This window comes from Echiichthys vipera, assembly GCF_963691815.1.
Source record: "Echiichthys vipera genome assembly, chromosome: X".
Lineage (NCBI taxonomy): Eukaryota > Metazoa > Chordata > Actinopteri > Perciformes > Trachinidae > Echiichthys > Echiichthys vipera.
The window spans coordinates 35,803,126-35,828,166 of NC_139825.1; the positions used below are offsets into that span (position 1 = coordinate 35,803,126).

The window sequence follows — 25,041 nt, forward strand, 5'->3', positions numbered from 1 at the left end:
CAGGAGACAATCTGTCCAAAGAGGTCTGTCATAAATTCTCTTCCCTCAACTAATATCCAACACAATGTGACATTTATGACCTGCCAGTTATTTATACTTGTGTACAAACAGACTCACATGCATTCGTTCCTTGGAAACCTCATGACCCTAAATAACTTAAACAATGCTTTTTCCTACATATAAAACTTAACCTTTTTCCGATGGTGAAACGTTATTGCAGGATGTCAGAATACTTTACAGGACCAGACAATTGAGAATAATGCCACAGTGGTATCTGGTTTATTGCAATTCAAGGACAAAAGTAGAGCTTTTTTATCTCTTCTATAGCACTTCTAACACCACCACACTGACGCACAAGCTCTTGTCACATTTGTCCATCACCAAGGCTCTTCATGATTTGCTCTAATGTCCATAGAATTATCTTGTACTTTTTTAAATCAGCACTTTAACCTTATAGTCAGTGTTTTATTTCAAGCCCAATGTGTTGAGTCAAAGTACCTGCAAATGTGTCACTTACTTAACTGAGTACTGCATTCGTATTATAGTTTCCCTTTCATTATGGCAATATTCTGTTTTCTTACTGTAATAAATCAACAAAACCCATAAAACAAAAAAAAAGTTATATTAAAAATATTGTCTGTGTTGCCAAAGCCTGATATAATTAATTCTTGTTAAGTGATTGATCGAATAACTGATAAGTCGATCAACAGAAAATTAATCTGCAACTATTTTGATAATCAATAAATGTTTCAGTACATTTGTAATAAAAGTGAAAAAACAAAAGAAATCCGAAGTGAAAACACCCGTGTGAGTGTGCTGATCTTTAAAGATTAAAGGCACGGTCACACATAAGCAAATGCAGGTGTCAGACCATCACCTGCTTAAGCATATATTGTGCTGGTCAAAGTTCACCAAAGTTGAACTTCACGCGAATTTGCTTTGCCATCTGCAAACTACTGTTCTTAAAGGTTGAATATGTAGAATGAGCAGAACACCGCCCTCTAGTGTCTCCAGATCGTAGTCGCAACAACAAAAACACAATATCCCCACGCAAGTTGCCATGTTGGTCAGACCCGGTCCAGTATCCTACAGGAGACCGGAGTCTGTTTGAGTCTATTTGCACTCATCCCCTCCGGCAAATCACACCACAAAAAAAAATATATTGCAGAGGAGGTTGACTGACAGTTACCGTTACAGCTAAATCAACATGAAAGTTTGCTTACCGATCAAGGAGAAACGTAGCTATTTCGGCGTGTGTTTTAATGCAGTTGAACTCCTTTATCTCAGTGCATAGAGTGAAAGCTTGGCCTATATTGACTGGCAACCAGCAATGCCGCCGCTTTGGGCTGGTATAATGTAAACAGAACGTGACAGAAATTAACAATTATTAATTATGTACCCCTCAAAACACCCCGTAGGTGTATTATTATTTTTTTAAATATAGCTTTTAATGAAGTTTCTACATATTCAACCTTTAAGTATCATTTTGAGGTTCTTGTACTTTACTTGAGTAATTCCATTTTATGCTACTTGATACTTCTACCCAACTACATTTCAGAGAATATATTACACTTTTCACTCCACTGCATTTATTTGGTAACTTTGGTTGCTAGTTACTTTATACATTAAGATATTTAAGGCAAAATATTATCAACAAATGAAAAACAACAACTAACACCTGCAACGTTAAAGTTATATTTATATGAATCCATCAGAAATTATAATCTAATAATCTGAAATGGGCCATTCTGCAAAATGAGTACTTTATATTGTGATGGTAATACTTTTGAACTTTTACTTAAGTAGCCTAACATTTTGAATTTGAGTACTTCTTCCACCACTGGCTACAACTTCAGTAGAAGCAAATGGGCTTTAGTGTCACACAGATAGGGTAGAGAAGAAGGTAAATATTGAGAGATGCAATTACACTTTGTGGTATGGTATTTGTTTACAATTAGAAAAATATAAAATAACACAAGACTTGTCCTTTAATATTTCATTTTTACCTCAACAGTTAAAGCTGACTTTCTGCTTGGTATCTTAGATCATTGTTTTGGGCAATAAAGAGAAGAGGGTTGCTGTCAGTAAACACCTTGAGTCACTGTCTTTAGAAACTAAAGACCAAGTCCAGTCTGACCTTCAACAGCCATATCAAATCAGTCACCAAATCGGCCTTTTATCAACTTAAGAACATATCCAGAATTGAGGGTTTATGTCCCAAACTGATCAGGAGAAGCTGATTCATGCTTTCATCTCCAATAGACTCGACTACTGTAACGGTCTTCTGACAGGACTCTCCCCAAAAAGTATCAAACAGCTGCAGCTCAAGTTTTAACCAGAACAAAGAGATCACATCACATCACCCTAGTTCTTAAGACCTTACATTGGCTCCCAGTTGGCTACATAATAGATTTTAAAGTTCTGCTAATGGTTTACAAATCAAATCTATAGTAATGAGAAAATAACTTGTACGTTATGGCAGTTAATAAAGTAGAATAGTAGAAACAAGTACAGTTAAGGTTATAGAATATGATAATAATTATGGTGGTAAATATGATCAATGATGAGTAGTGGTGCTGCACACAACAGGAACAAACCACCAGCAGATCTGAAATCAGCCCCAACAGTGAGCACTTTTAAACCCAGGTTAAAAACATTTCTCTTTTCATGTGCTTATAGCTGAGCTCTTTTTAATAATTTTAAACATTTTTCTTTTCTTTTACTTTTTTATTCTTCTTTGCTTCTGCCTTTAACTGTTTTTTGTTTAGTTTTTTGCTGTTTTTAAAACATGTTTTGTCTTTATGTAAAGCACATTGAGTTGCCATGGTATGAAATGCACTATATAAATAAAGATGCTTTTCATCCAACAGGTGGAGATGGAGAGTTCTTGGCCGGATCTCGCGACATCACGCCGGTATCGCGGTATTTGGGTAATGTGGTATTTTGCTGAAACGTGGGACTGCCGTCTTTTTCCTGAGGTGACGGAGCTGAGCGGACACGCACATTGGGTGCTGCTGCTTCAACAATTTACTAATCATGGTAAGAGAAGTCGTGTTTGGTGATTATAAAGTTTGTAGGATACAGACTGAAGCTCTTTAAGATTACCGTCGCGTTTAGAACATAAAATATCTATTTTAAAGTCTTTACTTCTGTCACGTTGAAGGCCTTTCAACACGAGTGGAGCACCCGCTAGCCACCACAGTTGCTAACATTAGCCGGGGTGTGCGTCTTAAATTTAGTCTACTTCGGCGGCCACTACAGACAGGAGCAGCGTTGTCAGTTGCAGCCATGAAGTTAAAACTCAAATATATATATTTTTACCGCAGCGCAGGTTGTTTTTCTTGGCTAACTCTAGTTGCTAGCATAAGTTAGCTTCAGTGCACTTTTCCGCATGGGCCCTGGTCAACACGTGGGCACATGACGACACCGTGGTTGTGTCTTTAGAAAAACAGTTTTCTAACGTTATGGGTAATACTTAATCGAACTGCTATATTACATTAAAAGGAAAAAAACGTTAACGGCTGACTCGTGTGTCTAACGTCACGGTAACCACCGCCACGTGGGTACTGCTGCTCATTTGTACACTAGCATTTTACACTGACTGCTGTAATGTATCTTTCTGTCTCCTTAATCCAATAAATTTACCTTCCAAAGGTGCTGCTGCACGTGTTGTTCGAGCATGCGGCGGGCTACGCGCTGTTTGCCATCAAAGAGGTGGAGGAGATCGGCATGCTGCTGCCCCAGGTGGGTCTTCGGTCTTCTGTCCTCTGCCTGGCGCTTGTTCTTGCTGTCTTAATCTGTTTTAAATACCGCGCGTTTGTGTTTCAGGTGGAGGAGAGCGTGCTGAGCCTGGCAAAGTTCAACAGCATGGTGAGCCTGGCTGCCTTCTTCCCCTTCAAGTCCGCCCAGGCTGCTCTGGAGAACATTAATGCCATTTCTGAAGGCAAGAGGTCTTTCTGCTTTTGTGGTTGTGTGTTGGTCTCCTCAGTTGTAATGATGTTCTATAATCTGTCAATCCACTGAGATACTGTGCTGACAAATAATGTTTAACCTGAACAACTGAGGAAAATCTTTTTGAAATGCAGTAGTGTTGAAATATGCCAACCGGTGAACTGGATTTTTCTTATATGGTGACTTTATTTCAGAGTCACAGTATTGCTGTTTAAAAAAACATTTTGTTAAAATAAAATGTATTTGGACCCTAACATCAGCAGTCAATCAAAATAAACCAACAGTTAAATTTATTTTGAAAAGGCAAAATTAGCGGTTTTGTTTTTTCACATTATTGGCACTGTGCATATTTTTCCTCATTGGACTGACTTAAGTAACATGAGGAAAAAAGCCCGACCAGGGAAAAAATGATGTCCAGCTTGGATGAATCAGGCCTCTTTTGATGTAACAAGATAATTAGTGTGCGTTGGTTTCAGAATAAGTCTGCACACTAAAGGGTCGATGATGCGGACCTGCTTTTATCGCCAAAAGTCACTTTAGTCAGGGTTGCATCTTTGAAATGACTTTACTGCATAATCTAGACTTAATTTCGCCCATGTGTATGTGGATCGATTGGTAATCTTCCCTCCTTCACTTGCAGGTGTGGTCCATGCTGACCTGAAGTTATTCCTTGAGACAAACCTGCCCCTCTCTGGGAAGAAGAAAGCTGTGTTGGGCGTGTCCGATGCCAAGATCGGAGCAGCTTTACAAGAAGAATTTACCATTTCCATCCAGACTGGAGGGGTGGTGGCAGAGGTGTCCAGAGGTGAGCCGATTTCGTCTGATTTATTGACCTAGTGTGGGAAGATTATGTATTTTTTGTACACGGACCATTCCTCAAAATTGAGAAACTTTGTGTTAACAAGTAATGTGGCCTGTTGTGATGTCATCTTGTGACCCTGAAACTTTATGAAGGTTCTTACTGAAAATCTGAACAGGCACTGGTCACATGTACTTCTGCTACTCTCCACTAAACTCAGATAAACCCTTTTATCTCTCCCGTCAGGTGTGCGTCTGCACTTTCACTCCCTAGTGAAGGGGCTGACTGCCCAGGCTGCCTCCAAGGCACAGCTTGGTCTGGGCCACAGCTACTCCAGAGCTAAAGTCAAGTTCAATGTCAACAGGGTCGACAACATGATCATACAGTCCATTGCTCTGTTGGATCAGCTGGACAAAGACATCAACACTTTCTCCATGCGTGTTCGGTAGGATTTCCTCCATCGCACCACTAAAACAAAAAATCTATTTGGTTGAAAGGAAAATGTTTCACAGTGTTTCTTCAATGCTTGTGCACTATTAAGATTTATCTGTCACTTCCTGTGTTGAACGGCAGTGTTGTCCTACTTACACGCCAATTGTTTAGTCAGCAGCTAACTGTTAGAAAGATAGTGCTTGGGATTTCACTTTGAAATTGAGTCTCAAAACAAGACACTTGTGGCTGTGGCTCTAGTTCTACGGTCTGTATGTCAATAAATCAACAAGTCTTTCATGTTAAAATGATTTGATTTGGCTGCCATACATTTAGGAAATCCTCCATATGCTTGCCACGTATTCATTCAATCACTGTCTCGTATCCACAGTGAATGGTATGGCTACCACTTCCCAGAGCTGATCAAGATCGTGCCAGATAACTCTATGTACTGCCGCTTGGCCCAGCTCATTGGAAACCGGAAAGAGTTGTCAGAGGAGAGTCTGGAGAGCCTAGAAGAAGTAGTGATGGACTCTGCCAAGGCTCAGGCCATCCTGGATGCATCACGTTCCTCCATGGGTCAGCAAACAATCTTTTTTGCCATCTTACCATTTTGACAAATGTATGATCATCTGTGCAGAATTCCTGCCTATTTGCACATGCAAATTTTTTTGAACGCATATGTATGACTTGAAACCGCACAGTGCCCCTTATTTGCCCACTCTGGACCAATAATTGTCCTTGGTGACTAACACAGGGGGGCAGAGTACACCTCTCATAAACCTGTAGTGAAGGCATAAATCCTCACTGCGGATCCTGTCGGGAGAAACACTCGCACATTGCATTTGGGGTGACCAGTGTTAACTTTTGTTAGTTGAAGCTGCGTCCACTGTACAAAGTGGGTGAGTAGTAGTACCCCTCTGTTCAACAACCTCTCCTCATCTTCTCAAGGTATGGACATCTCTCCCATCGACCTGATCAACATAGAGAGATTCTCCACTCGTGTGGTGTCTCTGGCTGCCTATCGGCTGGGGCTGCAGGAGTACCTGCGCTCCAAGATGAGTCAAGTGGCTCCAAATCTAGCGGCTTTAATTGGCGAAGTGGTAAGAGAAAGTTTATTCAATGTGTTCCTTTTTTGTTATACCTTAGTTAGGGACCAATGATGTTAAACCAAAATCTGTCAATCCCCTGAATCTCTGTGATGAAAAACATCCGGTGCTGATGGTCCTTAGGTGTGTCCAGTATATATTGAAATCTTTCTAGCCCTGCTAGAGCTCCTTCAGTGTGACTGATGCTATTTTCTTTCACCAGGTTGGAGCTCGTCTGATCTCCCATGCTGGCAGTCTAACCAACCTGGCCAAGTACCCCGCCTCCACCGTCCAGATCCTGGGAGCAGAGAAGGCCCTGTTCAGGTACTGGGGCACCCCATCCCTGCTGGGGAAATAAGTGGCTGCAGTGATGGCTGGGCAGGAGTAGAGCAGGGTGACTGGAGAAGACAAAACTCTTAAGTAATGTCTCTTGCCCTTATGCTCTCCCATGGTCTGAGCAGCCACTCAAAGCACTGAGGTAGAAAACCTAGCCAAAGGCTGTGGAAGCCTTGCACACACTTTGAATGTTAATGTCTGAGGAAGTAGACTTTAAGGAAATTACGCTGTCTGACAAGTTATGGTAGACCCGTTCTACACCTGCCAACATGCAATGGGGTTGCAGTTTGGACAAGAACTGCTACAACAAAACTTATTTAGAACCGAGAAATCTGGTCAATAATTAGTTTCCTCGCCTGATTATATAAACATAATGCTATATCACTAACAAATATCAGCAGTGCAGGTGAAATTGTCTTTTTTGTAACCAGGTCCCAGAGTGGGAATATTTGAGGACTTCCCGGTAGCTTCGAAGTCTGGGCCGGGAAACTGCATACTTTACTCTAACCCCAAAGCATCACATAACAGTGTTATTGCGAGAGGAGAGGGACATGGACCCACAGACTGTTTACTGAAGTGGACTCTGAGAGACTTGCAGAGAGGTCATGTGAATGAATTAGGCCAACCCATTTCTCCCCCTTCCCTGATGCTCTGAATTTGTTGCTAGTAGCTTTTTATAAATAAAGTTACCAAGAAGGTCGCAAAAAGTAGAGACAGTGTCCGCCTGTGAGTGCTATCGGACAGGGAAGGGGCTCACTGCAGCACCCGCTGCTCGATGAGTAACTGCAGAGAGATTAGTGCATCAGTGTCCAAAACACCACAAGTCTGCTTTAACACCAGAAACAGTGGCTAGATTTCTCTCTAGGATGGATGAGGATTTGGGAAGTCACCAGATTTGGCCAGGTGTTTGGATTATGATTAGATACAACAGCGACTCTCCCTCTCTTCTTCTCCTTGGTGTTGTATTTCTGTGACAGTTACAGCGCCATACCATGGCCAGGCATGTGTACTACAGCGTTTTTAGCCCGTTTCACTGGTTTCATGTGGATGCAGATATTTCTTGAGCAGAGTCCGTGTGGACGGAAAACTTTTAAGAACGATGGAGAAAAAATGTTTTCGATTGTGTGGCTGCACTCTAAGATGTGTACCTGTGCCTAATTGGATAACATTAACAGTTTCTTAATTTGTTGATCCTGAGTGTGAAATTGGCTATTTTCTCACAGAGCCCTAAAAACTCGTGGCAACACCCCCAAGTATGGACTCATCTTCCACTCCACCTTCATTGGACGGGCTGCTGCCAAGAACAAAGGCCGCATCTCTAGATATCTGGCAAACAAGTGCACCATCGCCTCACGCATCGACTGTTTTTCTGGTGAGTAACAAGACTGTTTAATATACCCACGCTGGCTTCAGTCCATGTGGCATAGTTGCAATGATGCTCATATTTTTCGTCAACAGCATTCATCCCTCGGGTTGGTGGTGACAAACTAAATCCTGAGCAAAGCCATAGGTCACTTTTTTAACTGATGAATCTCCTGTTGGTGTTGGGATTGAGTTTGGTTTTTGTTTTCTTGCAGAGGTACCCACATGTGTGTATGGTGACAAGCTGCGTGAACAGGTGGAAGAGCGCTTGTCTTTCTATGAGACGGGCGATGTGCCACGCAAGAATGTGGATGTCATGAAAGAGGCTGTAAAAGAGGTAAGATAAGAAAGTAAAGTAGTACTTAACAGGACATGGAAAGGGAATTCGTTGTCAGGGCTGTCTGAAAGCTACTATAAGTTCTGTCAATGCTGTGAATGATGACATGTCTTAGCCTGACATCACTGTGAGGGCACAAACTGATTTAATGAGCCTGATGCAGCATAATGGTTCTCAACAAATTTAAACCATTTCACCTTGATTTTAATAACAATTTTTTTTATTTTTTTTATTTTTAGGCAACTGATGTTGCAACAGAGATCAAGCGTAAACTGGAGAAGAAGGAAAAGAAACGCAAGAAGCGTGAAAAGAAGTTGCAAGAAGAAAACGGTGATGCCAACGGTGACGCTGAGGTAAGCATTAGTTAATGTAAGGCCAGGCATGTTTTGATTTGAGGTTTGACCCACACACGTGGTCCTGTCTCAGTGTACGACATGCTATATCAGCCTGACTCCGAACCATTGGCTGGTCCTAAACAATGGACTTGATCACTGAAGTGAGTCAGACACTGCTGCCACTTAGGATATATTTTACATTTAAGACCCGCTTGCAGTACAGCATTAAATCTGTATCGTCTCTGACCTCATCTTTTTTCCTATTTGCAGGCAGAGAATGGAGAAGCAGACACTGCTGAAGCGAAGAAGAAAAAGAAGAAGAAACGAGCGCCCGAGGAGATGGAAGTTGGGGTAGAGGAGACAGCTGCTGCAGAGAACGGAGCAGAGGACACCCCAGCAAAGAAGAAAAAGAAACAAAAATCTGTGGCCGAGGAGGTAGAGGTTCAGGCAGAGGAAACGGACACTCCTGCCAAGAAGAAAAAGAAGCAAAAGAATTAGATCATGGATGTAGAGCCAGCAGAAGAGGCCCCAGAAACACCAGTCTGAGAAGAAAAAGATGTGGAGGCATCGGATTATAGATCTTCGTCAGTCTTTATATTTTTGTACAGTTCATTTTTTATTTTCCTCTGATGCTAGGTTATGTAAGCAGCTTGAAGTGCCTTCAGTGCTTTTTGGTTGTACTTCTGTAAATATTCTAATCAATAAATGTATTTTTTTTTGTGGCTAGCATAAACGTCTTGTCTGTTTTCTGCAGTGTCATGGTCACTTTTTGGGATATATAAATATGATGCTGTTAAAATAATCTTTAACTACTAATATTGGTAATCTTGGGCATATTTAAGGCTAATCACCAGCAAAGTAACATCTACCTAATATTTCTTATATGGAAAATTATTTGTCTTTTGAAAAAAAGATAAAATCCCTGAAATAATTTCATTTCTGATCAGGGCTGGAGTTGATAAAGGGATTTAAGTAAAAAAAACAAAACATTGATGACTTCATAGCAGTGTTTTGTGCGTGGACATTTTCAGCCAGGAGGGGTGGCAAAGGGAGGACAATGCATAACTAAAGTAAAAAGACATGTCATTGGATTTCACAAAATTGGGTTAAAAAGTGCTCTTACCAAAAAAAAAAATGTTCTAAATGAAATGTCCTTTGAAATAAAAACCACATTTTATGTCCTTCCAATACATATTTACTATATAAATACATTTTATATACAGAGATAGAAAGCGCCACACGGTCTGTGTCGAAGACACGCTCAGCCGGGCATGTTTTCTAGGTTCAGCTATGCAGCCAACCGCCCTGCCAAAACAAATGCTCCTGGGGTGCACCGCACCAAACGAGAGCCCCCATGCAAGCCTTTATAGGATGATCTTCTGTGGTCTCTAAACCGGAATTGGGATATTCAAATATGCCACCGCTGAAGGAGGCAGTGGCTGCGCACCTCTTTATCTTAACTCACAAGCCTCAGCTCCCTTCCAATGCCTGCCAGCTCACCGTCTCATTAGCCAAGAAATCTTACAAGGTGGCAATCAATCAAAAAACTTCTATCCTCTATCCTCCAGGGTTATCAGGCCTTTTTGTACTTCCATTTGGTCTCTCCTTCAGCCCACCGATGTTCAAGGTGTGTGTGAACACTGCCCTGGCTCCTTTCCACAAGAGAGGAATAAGAATTTACTGTTACCTTTACTGAGGAGCCTTGCCAGTAAGTACACCGAGACAGTGACAGAAGACTTCAAGAACTGGGTTTTCTGATAAACCGGAAGAGAAGTTTTTAAGACAACTTTTTAGGGTCTGGAGTTGAGGTCCCCGTTAATGTATGTGCGCCCGTCTGTGGACAGGCGACGGCATATTCAAATAACAGCGCAAGCTATGTGCCGTCTGTGCATGGGGATGCTAGGACTGGTGGCTGCGACAGCAGCAGTGGTTCCGCTTGGTCTGTTGCGTATGCGGTATCTCCAAACTTGGTTCATCAGTCAGCACATAAACTCTGCGAAAGAGTGGCGCATGACACGTAAACGTGCTAGAGCTGTACGCAGTCCGCCGGGCTCTAGTATCATTTATGGAGTGGATAAAGGGCCGCCATTTGTTGATGGGTGGATGACGTGACATGGCAATTTTGCTGTCTTCAGTGTCAACGTGAATGAAAGAAAAAAATATTTGTAAAAAACCTTCTCAATCTTGTGCAGAACATTATGCTTTATGTGAACATACTCAACAGTAAAACAGTTCATCACTCTTTTTTTCAAAATCTTCAACCAAACACAACAAAAGTCATATGGTGTGACTGTCCGGCACTTGTTTCTCAAAGTCAGAACTTGAATAAAAGTAAGAAAAATAAATGCAAAAATTATTTTAAAAAATGCAAAAAAATAATACAAATGTCTATTTGTGAGCCGACTCGTTTCAAAGTCCAAGCATAGTGTTTTGAGTCAGTCATAATTAAAAAGATTTTGTCCCAAAAAACAAAATCACATGGTGTGACACTATTTTGGGATATTTTAACGGGCAATTGCTTTGACACCCTTGGGAAGGAGAGGACCTTCTTCAGCAAAGTTACACACACTAGCAATCTATTGCTAGTACTGTACAACCTGAGGTGAGTCATCATTTTTATATTTACAATAAATCAGATCTTGTTGGCACTCTGACAAAAGTCCCACTTCGAGATGTCTTTTGGTGTGACACATTTTTCATAAAAACGTGAAAGAAATGTTACTATTTTGTCATAATTACATGTAAATCTATGCTGCTTTCTAATAACTAGCATGTTGTCTGTATGCTAATGTATAGCTACAAGACTCAAGGTTGTGCTAAGTGCAGAAAACGTCATATAGTGTGACACTTCATCATATGGTGTGACATGTCTGCTTATCACACCACATGGTATGAATTGTAATTTCCTGCAGAATAACAATAAATAACAAAGTCCAATGTATGTTTTGTCATTGTAAACATTTATTTAAGTCCATCATCACACCAAATTATATATAAAATAATTATATTATATTATAAAATTATCCACAATCGAAGAAGAAGAAAAGGGGGACAGTAGGAGAGCTGACTAGTGTGTTCAACCAGAGGCTCAATGCAATTGGGAGTCATCAGTTAAACTGGCTTCATCAGGTGAAACAGTTCAGACACATCAAGGAGAACATCCATCCCAATGATATGGTTTTACACATAGACTTTTCAGAGAACTATGCGTGTAAACTCAACACTGAGATTCAGGCCTTTCATTTCGGTGGCAATAGGCAGCAGGCAACAATGCATACTGGAGTTGCCTACTCAGTCAGTAGCTCCCAGTGCTATGCCACCATTTCCAAGTCCTTGCGTCATGATGAGCGTGCTGTGTGGGCACACATCAATCCAGTTATTGATGATTTCCGAAGAAAACATGAAAATGCAATCAACACCCTGCATGTTCTCAGTGATGGGCCAGCCACCCAGTACCGAAATCGATCAAACTGCTTCCTCATGAGCAGCGTTCCCATGGGAAGGGTGCACCTGATGGTGTGGGAGGAGTGCTGAAGCGTAAGGCAGACATGTATGTCCTTGGAGGCAGTGACCTACAAACACCAAGAGATCTGTATGAGTATTTACAAAAGTCCTCTGAAAAAGTCACCATCATGTGGATTGAAGAAGAGCAGATCTCCACCATGGATGAAATGCTCCCTCCTTCAGTGCGCCCAGTGACTGGAATCAGCAGTACACACCAAGTTCTGTCTTTAGCACCAGCTTGAGTTTGACCATGTATCCCCTGGTGAGGTGCCAGGTGACAAGACAAGTGATGAGTAAGTATTATGAATTTAAATTATTTACATTTTACAATAATTAAATAAATAAATAAATCTCTTCCTTTGACTTTGAAGTGGTGGCTCATCTGCTGAAGTGCCCTCTGTCCAACCCAGCTGGCCCACTACAGATGCCCAAGCCCAGTAAGTATAACATATTTAGCTAACTTTAGGACCTGCTGGTGATAACATTTCACTGCCAGTCCAGTCAGTACAAACCCTACATATTTGTAAATTGTGCAAACCAAATTTAATGGAGTAGAAGCTAGTTATTGCAGTCACTGCAGACAATCGTGTCAATAACATATAACTCTCTCCTTTTGAAGCTCTTCTACTCAGGTGCTGTATGCAAGTGCCCAACCAAGTGCATCAATTGGAGAGGCCCAAGCTGAAGATGTAGACACCACTTCAGATGAAGAATACACGAAGGACAGTTTGTCTTACTTAAGTATGAGGGAAAACCATATGTGGGGCAAATTGTTGACATCAGTATGGAGGGGCTGCAGGTAAACTGCATGAAACAACTTGGTGACAAAAATGGTTTTGTCTGGCCAAATAGGCGAGACTGCATTTACTACCAAGATCAGGAAGTTGTTGGTGGCATATCACGACTTCAGCAAGGCAGTCGGTTTGCTACTCTCTCCAAATTTGACTGGCTTATGTACAATGAAGTCTAGATGAATTGAATTATCAATGGATCCACCCAGCTGCCCTGTATGTTCACAGTTCATATGATGTGAAAAAATGTGTTTGTTTTACTTATATTGATACATATTGCAGACCTGTTTTAAATTGAAATGAAATAACATTTGATACACAAATATATGTTCATATGGTTAATATTGTTTTATTGTTAAATATCAAATAATCAATATTTTTTTAATATTAATTAAAATATTACCTTCCAGCATTTAAGAGTGGTTAAATGTTTCCTGCCATATTAGTGATCAGAACTCACCAATGAGTAGGATAATTTCATGGTTTGCATTGACACATGGCGACATTATCATATGGTGTGACATTACAAATTGTGAAAATAACAAACCTTCATTAATTATAAAACTTGAAAATGTTCATGGAATACATGGAAAATAGTGTCAGCAAGAGTCACAAATATTTTCATAATTTTATAGCAAGGTTTGTCACAATAAATAGAAAATATGTTTAAAGATTGACGGCATAGGTCTCACATTGAGCAATGATTTAGAAAATAATACACAAGTTTTATTAATTTTCACAAAACTATAATGGATTACAGTTTAGTTATGATAAATGACTTTGATGAAGTGAGTAACTTAAGAAAGGTATACCCCATATTCAGTTTATATACAATTACTTTCATGTCACACCATATGACGATTTTAGGCACTATTACAACAAATTGTTACATAAATTGTGATTCCAATTGAAAATCTAAAAACAACATATGTTTCTATAAAGATTGGAGTTAGTAGAACAAAAGTCAATAATTTCTATGCCTGTTATTTCACATTTTTGAAAAAAAACTTTTTTGTGGTATATATGTCACTGACTCTGATACGGTTGAACAAAACTGCAAGTCTCGTATATTAACTGACAGGGCGGAGTCCGCTCCCAAGCCCTGAAATAGGTAACAATTCTGGTGCACTGGTGGGCGCACAGACACCTGCTTTCCCTGTCAGCAGTGCACATTCAAGGCCTGATGAATCAGGGAGCAGACCTCCTATCGAGAGGCAATCCTCACCCTGTGGAGTGGAGTCTGCACCCGCAGGTGATTGGGGAAATTTGGACTCGGTTCGGCCCAGCTCGCGTCGATCTATTCGCATCGCGGCGTGCAACCCACTGCCCGCTGTGGTTCTCAATTCACAATGACGAGCCTCAGTTAGGGCACGACGCGCTGGCGCACCAGTAGCCGGAAGGCGGGCTGTACGCGTTTCCCCCCATCCCGCTGATCCAACAGGTTGAAAGCCATCCTGGTGCCGCTGTTTTGGCCGTCACAGACGTGGTTCTGGGATCTATGCGCAATGGCGCAAGGGACCCCATTGTTACTCCCGACGATTTTAATTCTGTGGAGAACATGTGCATGGTTGCCTCATGGTTGAGTCCACACACGTTTGTGAGATACTATAGTCGGGATGTGTCAAACACGTCCTTTGCGCACATGGTTTTGTTCGCAGCCAGACATGATACGTTGGCCTCATGAGTGCGCATGTAAGCTGCCTGTTACTGCTCCAGTGTTTGAGTTTGCTTTTTTAAATTTTCTTCACTTTTATTCTCATTTTGTTCCTTCTGTTTCTTCACTCTAACTTCTGCCCTCCACAATGAGGTTACTTTCGATTGTTTTTGTGCTGTTTTTATCAATGTCGTTTCCACCGGGACACGCTGTCTTTGTGTACTCCTTGAGAACAGTTGATCGCGCTCATGCCCGGCTGGCATAGCGGCCAGACCAGCTAATATACCACCCGAACTCTGGAGAAAAACACACTGGGGACGCAGAGGTGGGAGGCAACGTCGGGGCAATAGAGGAGGGTTAGGGTTAACATTAACATTAAGGATAAATACATCTCCTCTTCTCTCCCCCCTCTGGGAAGGTTAGATCATAACCTGGGCCATGTCAAACTCTGCTATGTGCCTCTGGTGAAGAGGAAGCCTACGACCACAAGGACTGTGAGGAGGTGGTCTGAGGAGGCTTATATGACACTGCAGGGAGGCTTTAAAGTGACTGACTGGCCTGCACTTTGTGAGCCGCACGGGGAGGAAATCGATGGGCTCACTGAGTGCATCACAGACAACATTAATTTTCGTGTGGACTGCAATGTCCCAGCTCGGACTGTAACCTGCTATGCCAACAATAATCAGAGAGAGTCGCTGTGGGGCCAGGGAATTTGATTCCATAGTAATCCTGCAAAGAGGGCTAAAAGGACGGGAGATAATCAGGAAAAGAGCCACATAACAACCAAACAAGCTAAAAAAAAATTGAGTGAGTACTAGAGAAGAAGTGAGCAGTTGTCCCAAGAGTCAATGGTTATGAGGCTCACCATTGACAGTCTGGACTGGAGCATGTGGAGGTCTTCGTAACCATAGATCTGCTGTGAAACACAAAGGACAGTTACAGCTAAAACAAAATGCTAAATGTTTCAAAATAAAAACATATACAGTCACTGAAATATTACTAGTTCAACTGAAAGTCTTTAAGATGACCGTCTTGACCTTCTCCTCACAGGACTTGAATTTAACATGATCTCTGTTTTAGTCTCTGATTTTCCTGCAGCCTCTTTAGCTGCCTGCTCCTCCACCTTCTTACTGCTGAGAACAACATCCTCCACATCCAGCAATACCCTGTCATATGTTGTGGTGTGACTTTGCTGCATTGTGTCAGTCTTCCTAGACAAACAACCAGTCCAGTTGTTTTTGACTGAAATTGCTTTGCGGATAACGATGACCTGGACGAATGAGAACATTCACAGGCTTATTGCACAAGAATTTGGGTCGGCAACCCTGAAAACGGTGCGGGAACATGAAAGGTTGGCTCGGAAAATTGCAGATTACAGAAACCACCTACGATTCAGTCTGAGATGCAAACAACAAAGGCTTACACCAACTAGCCTATGTTTGAATTCCACTATGAGAGGGCATAGAGTGGAGAAAATCATAGAAAAGGCTCAAAACCAACTCCTCGGTGAGCGAATAAGGCAGGTCAATTTCACCATTGAAGGGCTTAAAGAGAAAGCGGACCTCTCACTCCAGAAACTGACATCAATCCTACCTGTCTCTATCATGGAAAGAGTTGTGGATTTCACCCAGAAAGCCCAACTATCTCAGCACAACAAGAGCAAAGAGAGACAAACCAAGAAATTTCACAATTTGCAATCCCGGGATACTGGAAAAAACACAGAAATACTCACTTGGAGGCAAAAAACTGACCTTCCAGCAAAGGAAGAAACACAAAACAGATGGGTTAAGAATTTGTCAGACAGAGATCTTTCCCACCCAGAGAAGGAGGTCTTAGCCAAGGGCTTGAACTTTGCCATGACATCAAAAGAGGTACCCGTTGTGGAGTTGATTACGGCTACGGAATCGGCTATAAAGAAAAACAACCTTAATGGAACTGAGGCTGAACAGCTAAGGTTGAAAGTGTCAGCAGCGTTGTCCCAGGCTAAGGTCCCCCCATCGAACCTCACCATTGAGGAGAGAAAAGCAGTCACGGCACTGAGCAAAGACCACAGCATCACTATCCTTCCAGCAGACAAGGGTAGATGCACAGTTGTTCTCAATACAACTGATTATCAGGCAAAGATCTCTGCATTACTCAGTGACTCTAACACTTATGAAACTCTGAAACGAGACCCTACCAGCGGTTACAAAAAGAAGGTGATAGAATGTCTACAGCAACTACAAAAAGAAGGAGTCATTAGCAAACCACAGTATTACAGGCTTTACCCCCAAGACTCAACCCCCTGCTTATATGGACTCCCAAAAATCCATAAAGAAGGGGCCCCGCTCAGGCCCATTGTCAGCAGCATAAATTCGGTCACTTATAACATTGCCAAGCATGTTGCCAATATTCTGGCACCACTGGTGGGAAACACCCCACGCCACATCCAAAACTCCATGGACTTTGTGAACAAAGTCCGAGACCTAAAAATGGATCCAGATGAAACCATGGTGTCCTACGATGTGACTTCCTTGTTCACCTGTATTCCAACCATGGAGGCCTTGGCCACGGTAAGAGAGCGGCTCACACAGGACAATTCCTTACAAAACCGAACAAATCTCAAACCAGACCATATTTGCCAACTTCTGTATTTGTGCCTGAATACCACATATTTCCAGTTTAATGGCATTTTTTACAGACAGAAACACGGCTGTGCCATGGGTTCACCAGTATCCCCTATTGTGGCAAATCTGTACATGGAGGAGGTAGAGGGCAAGGCTTTGAACTCCTTTAAAGGAGTAACCCCAAGCCACTGGTTCAGATATGTGGACGACACATGGGTTAAGATCAAATCCAAAGAGGTGCAAACTTTTACTGAACATATCAACTCAGTGGACAGTAACATCAAGTTCACCAGAGAGGAAGTTAAAGACAACAGCTTGCCCTTCTTGGACTGTGACGTCCATATGGAGAATGACAGGAGCCTCCACATAGGGGTATACAGAAAACCCACTCACACGGATCAATATCTACTTTTTGACTCTCACCACCCTTTGGAACACAAGCTTGGCGTTATCAGAACACTGCAGCATAGAGCTGATAACGTACCCACTAGCTCACAGGCTCAAGGGGAAGAACGCAAGCACCTGAGAGGCGCCCTCACAACTTGTGGCTACCCCAGCTGGACCTTTGTTAAAACAGCAGCTGCCTCCAGAAAGAAAACCAAAGTGGTTGAGAAAGAAAAAGATAACAGGAGAAACAACATAGTCATCCCATATGTGGCTGGGGTATCAGAGAAACTCAGGAGGATTTTCAACAAACACTGCATCCCTGTGTATTTCAAACCCGGTAACACACTCAGACAGAGACTAGTACATCCGAAGGACAGAACACCACACCACCACAAAAGCAACCTGGTTTATGCTGTCCAATGCAACGAGGAATGCAAAGATCTTTACATTGGAGAAACAAAACAACCACTGCATAAACGCATGGCCCAACACAGGAGAGCTAACTCCTCAGGCCTGGACTCCGCTGTCCACTTACACCTCAAGGAGAAAGCCCACTCCTTTGATGACAGCAATGTCCAAATCTTGGACAGAGAGGACAGATGGTTTGAAAGAGGAGTAAAAGAAGCCATCTATGTAAAAGTGGAGAAACCATCGCTAAACAGAGGAGGGGGTCTGAGACACCACTTATCTCCAATTTACAATGCTGCCCTTTCATCCCTTCCCAGGAGATTCAACAATCTAACCTCAAAGGACAACTGTTCACACATGGCCCGGGTGACCCCAACGACTGTCGTTCAGACTCAATAGAGCACTAACGAAGTCGAAACCAACTGCCCACCAACGACTCTCACTCTAACGACGGGCGTGGGCACTTGGAGCACAAAGGGTGTCAGTGACATCATCGTCCTTGTGAGAGGTTAAATACCTGGATCTCCACACCAGTTAGTTGGACCAGTCCCAGCCTGGTCAGATGCGTACATGAACTGATGAAGCCTCTTGGATGAGAGGTGAAACTTCTTCCTAGACAAACAACCAGTCCAGTTGTTTTTGACTGAAATTGCTTTGCGGATAACGATGACCTGGACGAATGAGAACATTCACAGGCGTGTCAGTGTGATGTTTCTCTGTGATCTTCTCTGATGTCTGTTGATGCATCCGAATCTGGTCCACGTGTCTCCTGACCACACTCCCATCACCAAGCATCACTTTATAGGATACAGGTCCTTTCACGGACTCTATGCTTCCCAGGTTCCACTTAGGGCCAAAACTGAAGTTCCAGGTCCCCGTTCTCCCACTTTGAACAAGTGTGCTTTTGCCTTGGTGATCTCTGGTTTGTTGTTCTTATTTCTTCAGCACTTTCCTGTTCAGATCTGGATGGATTGTATCCAGTGTGCAACGCAGCTTTCTCCCTTGAAGTAGTTCTGCTGGTGATAGACCTGTTGTGGTCTGAGGGGTTACTCGATAGCAGAATAACACTCTGGCCACCTTTTCCGTCAGTGTGCCTTCCTTAATTTAAATTCAGTTCAATTTTATTTATAGTGCCAAATCATAACAAAAGAGTACGGTGGCAAAGAAAACCTCTCCTTTAACAGGCAGGAACGTCGGACAGACCCAGCTCTATGGAGGATGGCCATCTGTCTGCACCAGTTGGGGAGGAAGAAAAGGTAGAAAGACAAGGACAGACAAAAGACGGAGATACAGACACACTTACAGAGATGCAAGCAACCAAAGAGTAACACTAACTATGATAATATCTATAGTAATGTGAATATGACTCAAATGTTATGGCAGTTAATACAGCAGAATGGTAGGAACAAGCACATCTAAGGTGATAGAATATGAAAATGATAATAAATATGGCAAACATGATCAATGATGAGTAGCGGCAATAGCAGCTACGGTACAGCGAGACATACCACTTATGGTGTTTTTATGGCTACAAATTTGATTAGTTATAAGACTAGTGATAGTAAATATGACTAATAGTTATAATAGCAGGACCACGGAAGTTGAATTAGTAACATGCATTGATGAGACATGAATGATACATACAGAGAGGAGAGAAGGTCAGAGTATATGTAAAAGTATGATCCCCCGGCAGACTAGGCCTATATCAGCATCATTAAGCATGACAAAATCAGCTTTAAAAATAAAAACATAGCTGAGGGCTGGTAAGCCCTAGCTGTAAGCTTTATCAAAGAGGAAAATTTTAAGAATACTCTTAAATATGGGGACATTGTCTGCCTCCCGAACAACACTTGGGAGTTGGTTCCACAGGAGAGGAGCTTGGTAGCTGAAGGCTCTGCCTCCACTTCTACTTTTGGAGACTCTAGGAACGGCAAGTAGCCCTGCATTCTCAGAGCGCAAAAATTTCTTTGGGTAATACTGTACTATGAGCTTTTAAAGATACGACAGAGCCTGACCAATAAGAGCTTTGTAAGCCATAAAGCCACACCTGAGACACCAGTCCTCAATGGTCATTGGTCAAACCTGGCCTAAGACCAGTGACATCATTTTCTCTATAAAACTGTAGGACACTTCCTGCTCACTCTCTTTCTTGGACTCTTTCTTCAAATCTCCACACTCCACTCGACGCTCTTCTGCGGGATCCAGGGACCGGCTGCCAGCTGTCCCTAAGCCCTGAACATGGCCTGTATGGGGTAGGATCATCAGCCAGGTTAACCAACCAGTTACCAACCCAACTGAACAGAACAAAGAGTGATCTGATTCCTCTTTTGTCTAAGAGCAAACAACCAGGACGAGCCACTGGCATCGAAGCAACGGAACTTATCTTTCCCATCTCATGGACTGGTAACTAATCACCAACTGGGCATTACTACATGTTATAAGAATGTATGAACGGCTAAGCAGAACTGTAACTTTGTTATAACCTGATTTATAACTTCTGCGGTCTTCAGCCTGCTGGCTTTTGTGTAACTTAAATGTTCACACCATCTCTGCAGGGGTCCAAGCCCCACGCCTCTCCTCTTATTCTCACACACACGCACACGCACACACACACGCACACACACACACACACACACACACACACACACACAAATACATTTGCTGTTCGCTTTAGTTAGTTTATTGTGTTTTGTTTGTTGCATTTATTCATTTGTTAATAAATGTTTGTGTTAAAGATGAATGAGCCAGCCTCTACTAAGAAAATAACTTTTAAATTCTCCAACCGTTTAAACTATTACATTTATTGGTGTTCAAACCTTAATTAGTAGTTTATTATATTTAATGAGACTTTTATATTAGTTGTCACTCAGTCTATGACGGTGGTGCCCTGAGGAACTCTGGTTTAACTAGAGTAATTTTTATTATTATCTTTAATAATTATTGGTGATAGCTAATATTTACTTGATTAATAATAAGTTTATTGAGAATACTCAATCTCATATTCTGAACGTGAGTCAAGGCCCTACATTTATTTGGTTCTCTGTGTGAAGTTTTTAATAAATTAAAGTTATTAATTTTTAGTAATTTTTCTTTATTCATTTTCTTCTTCAAACATTTTATTTGATAGTCACACTTTTGATCCAATTAACCTAGGATTTGTCATTAACATGTACAAACTGAGATCTATCTGATAAATACGACTTAAACCAGTTTAATGCGGTTCCTTTAATGCCAATTAGATGCTCCAGTCTCTGTAGCAGGATGGGATGGTCAATAGTGTCTAATGCAGCACTAAGATCTAGTAAAACAAGTACAGAGACAAGTCCTTTATCTGAAGCTATTAGAAGGTTGTTAGTAATTTTTACCAGTGCTGTTTCAGTGCTATGATTCATTCTAAATCCTGACTGGAAGTCCTCAAATAATTCATTTTTATGTAAAAAGTCACACAGCTGATTGGCGACTAATTTCTCGAGGATCTTAGAGAGAAAAGGAAGGTTAGATATAGGTCTATAGTTGGCTAGAACCTCTGGATCAAGACTGGGCTTTTTGAGAAGAGGTTTAATTACAGCTACTTCAAAAGACTGTGGTACATAACCTGCTGATACAGACATGTTAATCATATCTAATACAGGAGTGTCAACTAAAGGTAACACTTCTTTAAGTAACCTAGTTGGAATAGAGTCTAGGAGACAAGTAGAAGGCTTTAATGCTGAAATAGAAGGGGTTAATTTGTTAAGGTCAGCTGTAGAAAAGCAGCCCAAGAATATATCAGGTCGTACAGTTGTTTCTAAGGTTCCTTGGTTTGAAGAAAAATTGGTGCCAAGCGAATTGATTTTGTCTCCAATAGTTATAATTTTGTCATTAAAGAAGGTCATGAAGTCGTTACTACTGAGGGTTAAAGGAATACATGACTCAATAGAGCTGTGGCTCTCTGTCAGCCTGGCTACAGTGCTGAAAAGAAATCTAGGATTGTTCTTATTCTCCTCTATTAAAGATGAGTAACAGGCTGCTTGTCATGGCTCGGGCTGCCCCGATTTATTCGGGGATATATGTTTGTGTGCACCCTGCTCTTTTCTGTGTTTTTTACTTTCAGTGTGGAGAGCGCCCGGAGGCGGGGCTGACCCACTCAAGCAAGCGCAACGAGGCACACCTGGTTCCCATCTTCACCTAATCACCTGCTCCATAAGAAGCCAGCTCTGACTCCACTCCTGTGCCAGATAATTCCGTCTCATCGGTAGAGCTTGTCGCCAGCGTTCTCTGCGTCTTGGTAACTCGTTAACATTTGAAGATTATCTTGCCCTAACTCTGTTTTTGTCCTCCTCGTCAGCTCGGTGCCTCGCCGCCCTGCCTGCCACGCGCTCGCCTCCAGCCGTCTGCCTACGCGGACACCTTGTGTTAATCCCTTTTGGACACTTTCTGTTAAATATTTTGGACTTTGTTGATAAACTCCTGTGTTAATTCACTCAGTCTCTCGCTTTTGGGTCCTCCTCCTTGACGACCCGTAACACTGCTCTGGCATTTAGGAGGGCCTTCCTATATGTTTTTAGACTTTCATGCCAAGCTAAGCGAGATTCCTGCAATTAAGTAGAACGCCATTTAGTTTCCAATTTCCTCGATACTTGTTTTAATTCACGGGTCTGTGAGTTATACCACGGAGCTAACTTCCTCTGTTTCATTATCTTCTTTTTTAAAGGAGCAACAGAGTCGAGTGTTGTTTGTAGTGAGCCTGCAACACTGTCAACAAGGTGATCAATTTCAGAGAAACTAACGTTAGTACAGGGATCTTGAATATTAGGATAAGGCATTAAATTAAATGCAGATGGAATCGCTTCCGTACATTTATTTATAGCACTATCAGATAAACATCTAGTGTAGAAACTTTTGCCCAGTTATTGAATAGTGGTCTGATAAAATAGGATTCTGTGAAAAGAAGTCATTGATTTCCACACCATAAGCCAAAATAAGGTCGAGGGTGTGATTAAAACTACTAAAGCTACTATTATCAACGTCCACATAATTATTAAAATCTCCTACAATGATTACTTTATCAGATTTAAGGACTAAATTTGACAGAAACTCTGAGAATTCAGATAGAAATTCAGATTACGGACCAGGAGCACGGTACACTATAACTATATAAGTATAATTAGCTGCGGGGTTTTCCAGGTTGAATGTGAACGAGAAAAAACAAGACTCAAATGAATTATAATTAAGTTTAGGTTTAGGGTTGATTAATAGGCCTGAGTCATAAATAGCTGCAACGCCTCCTCCTCAACCACTTCCTCGAGGAATATGAGTATTAATATGACTGAGAGGAGTGGATTCATTTGGGCTAACATATTTTGACACAGCCAGGTTTCAGTCAGACAGAGTTAATCAATATGGTTATCTGATATCAAATTATTTATTAATACAGCTTTAGTTTTTCTGCATAGCTCCTCTTCTGTTCATTTTTGATTTAATAAATGTAGATGATCTTGAGGCACACAGCGTTTGTATAGGATACGGAGCTGGAAAGTGATCCACAGGGAGTGCAGAGAGGTGTGTAAGACTGCAGCTCTGCTTCCTGTGCGTCTGTGGTCAGGGCAGCGCAGAGCATGTATTAAACTGTGACTCTGCTTCCTGATCCCAACACTGGGTTGTTGTCAGGAGGTGGTGAAGGTGCAGGACTCGACAGTCAGGTCAATGTTGGCAGATAAAAGTCTTTACCCCTCCTGCAGGCTGTCGTGTTTAAAAAGCCTGGGTCTGTTAAAAATGGCCGTAAAGTTGTCCACAAATGGAATACTTTTCCCCAGGCAGTATTCTTTAAGCCACAGGTGCAGCTGGCGTAGGCGGCTGTACATGACGTCACCAAAACGCGGCGAGGGAAGCGGGCCGGAGATAATCAGACACTTCCCCGTGTCTAGCAGGCGGTCCACCATGGATCTGAAGTCCTGCTTGAGGACCTCGGACTGGTGGTTCTTTAAATCGTTGGTACCGGCTTGCAGGAGCAGCGTGGAGGCAGCGTGGAACCCTGCAGGCTTAGGACGTCAACCCTGTTATCCAGTGGTAGATTCGGAGGCGGAGGAGGGAAATCCTGCGGGCTTAAGACGTCAAACCTGTTATCCAGTGGTAGATCCGGAGGCCCTGTTTACCACTGACCAGGGTTCACTCGGTTTGAGTGGAGTTGAGCTCACCAGACCCGGAGCATCCATCCTCCCTGGTGGAGCACTGCCACTCCGCGGGGTGAAGGCAGGAGGTGGAGGGTGCCGATGACTTGGGCTTGGCTTCATGGTGGTGCCAGCGGGACTCGGTGAGTGCTGTTGCCGGAGGTGATGGAGTCAGTCGACCACAGGGTGGTGTTATCGGCCAGCGCCGGAAGCCTTAAGATGGCAGAGGAGCTACGCCTGAATTGAGGCGACGGTGGAGAAATCCAGGAGGATTTTGTTCTTCTCCATGAGGTCAGCCTTCAGGCCAGAGATGTTCTCCCTCAGTTTTGAGAGTGTGGGGAGACAAGACTCGCATACAGCCATCATATCCCAGCCTGTGCTAGGGATCCATCACCCCGGGACACAGAAACGCCACAGGGAGGTGAGTTAAATTCCGGCCCTGGAGCCGAATGTCCAGGGAGACCTTCTTCACTCCTGGGCAGGCAGCCCACTTCACCAATTGTTTTAGATCCCACTGAGTTGAAGAAATTCTTTAAAAATTGGCGCCTTGCTAGTGCGATGCTGCGCATGCATATGCGTAGGGGACGTAGACAAATGACGTAGACAGTACAATGCACCACAATGCGATACAATACAGAGCGATACAGACCAATACAAACCTTTAGGTGGCGGTGGCAAGAAAGATTTTTTTCATCATTCTTTTAAATGTCTGTACACCTCTCTCTGCTAACCCATTACTAGAGGCATGGTAGGGTGCAGAGATTACATGGCGGACACCATTTTTGTTCAAAAAATCCTTGAACTCTCTGCTTACGAGTACCATTATCCGACACCAACAACTCCGGCAGTCCATGGTTGCTAAAACTGGTGCGGAGGCACTCGATGGTTGTAGCTGAAGTAGCCGA

General features: G+C 42.4%; 1 protein-coding gene across 1 annotated transcript; it reads left to right on the forward strand.

The window, feature by feature from the left end:
* The first annotated feature begins 2,974 nt into the window (after window positions 1-2,974).
* Window positions 2,975-9,363, forward strand: nop56 (NOP56 ribonucleoprotein homolog). Its single transcript, XM_083939913.1, has 12 exons — window positions 2,975-3,039; window positions 3,655-3,744; window positions 3,829-3,943; window positions 4,592-4,756; window positions 4,997-5,195; window positions 5,571-5,758; window positions 6,131-6,282; window positions 6,491-6,591; window positions 7,827-7,975; window positions 8,181-8,302; window positions 8,542-8,655; window positions 8,908-9,363. The coding sequence occupies exons 1-12, from the start codon at window positions 3,037-3,039 to the stop codon at window positions 9,133-9,135; spliced, it is 1,626 nt and encodes a 541-aa protein (XP_083796039.1). The 5' UTR covers window positions 2,975-3,036; the 3' UTR covers window positions 9,136-9,363.
* The last annotated feature ends 15,678 nt before the right edge of the window (window positions 9,364-25,041 follow it).

Bases quoted from the DNA above. Each gene is read 5' to 3' on its own strand.
- nop56 (XM_083939913.1), top strand. The intron at 4,757-4,996 runs GTGAGCCGATTT...CTCTCCCGTCAG, and splicing joins GGTGGCAGAGGTGTCCAGAG to GTGTGCGTCTGCACTTTCAC. The intron at 6,283-6,490 runs GTAAGAGAAAGT...TTCTTTCACCAG, and splicing joins CGGCTTTAATTGGCGAAGTG to GTTGGAGCTCGTCTGATCTC.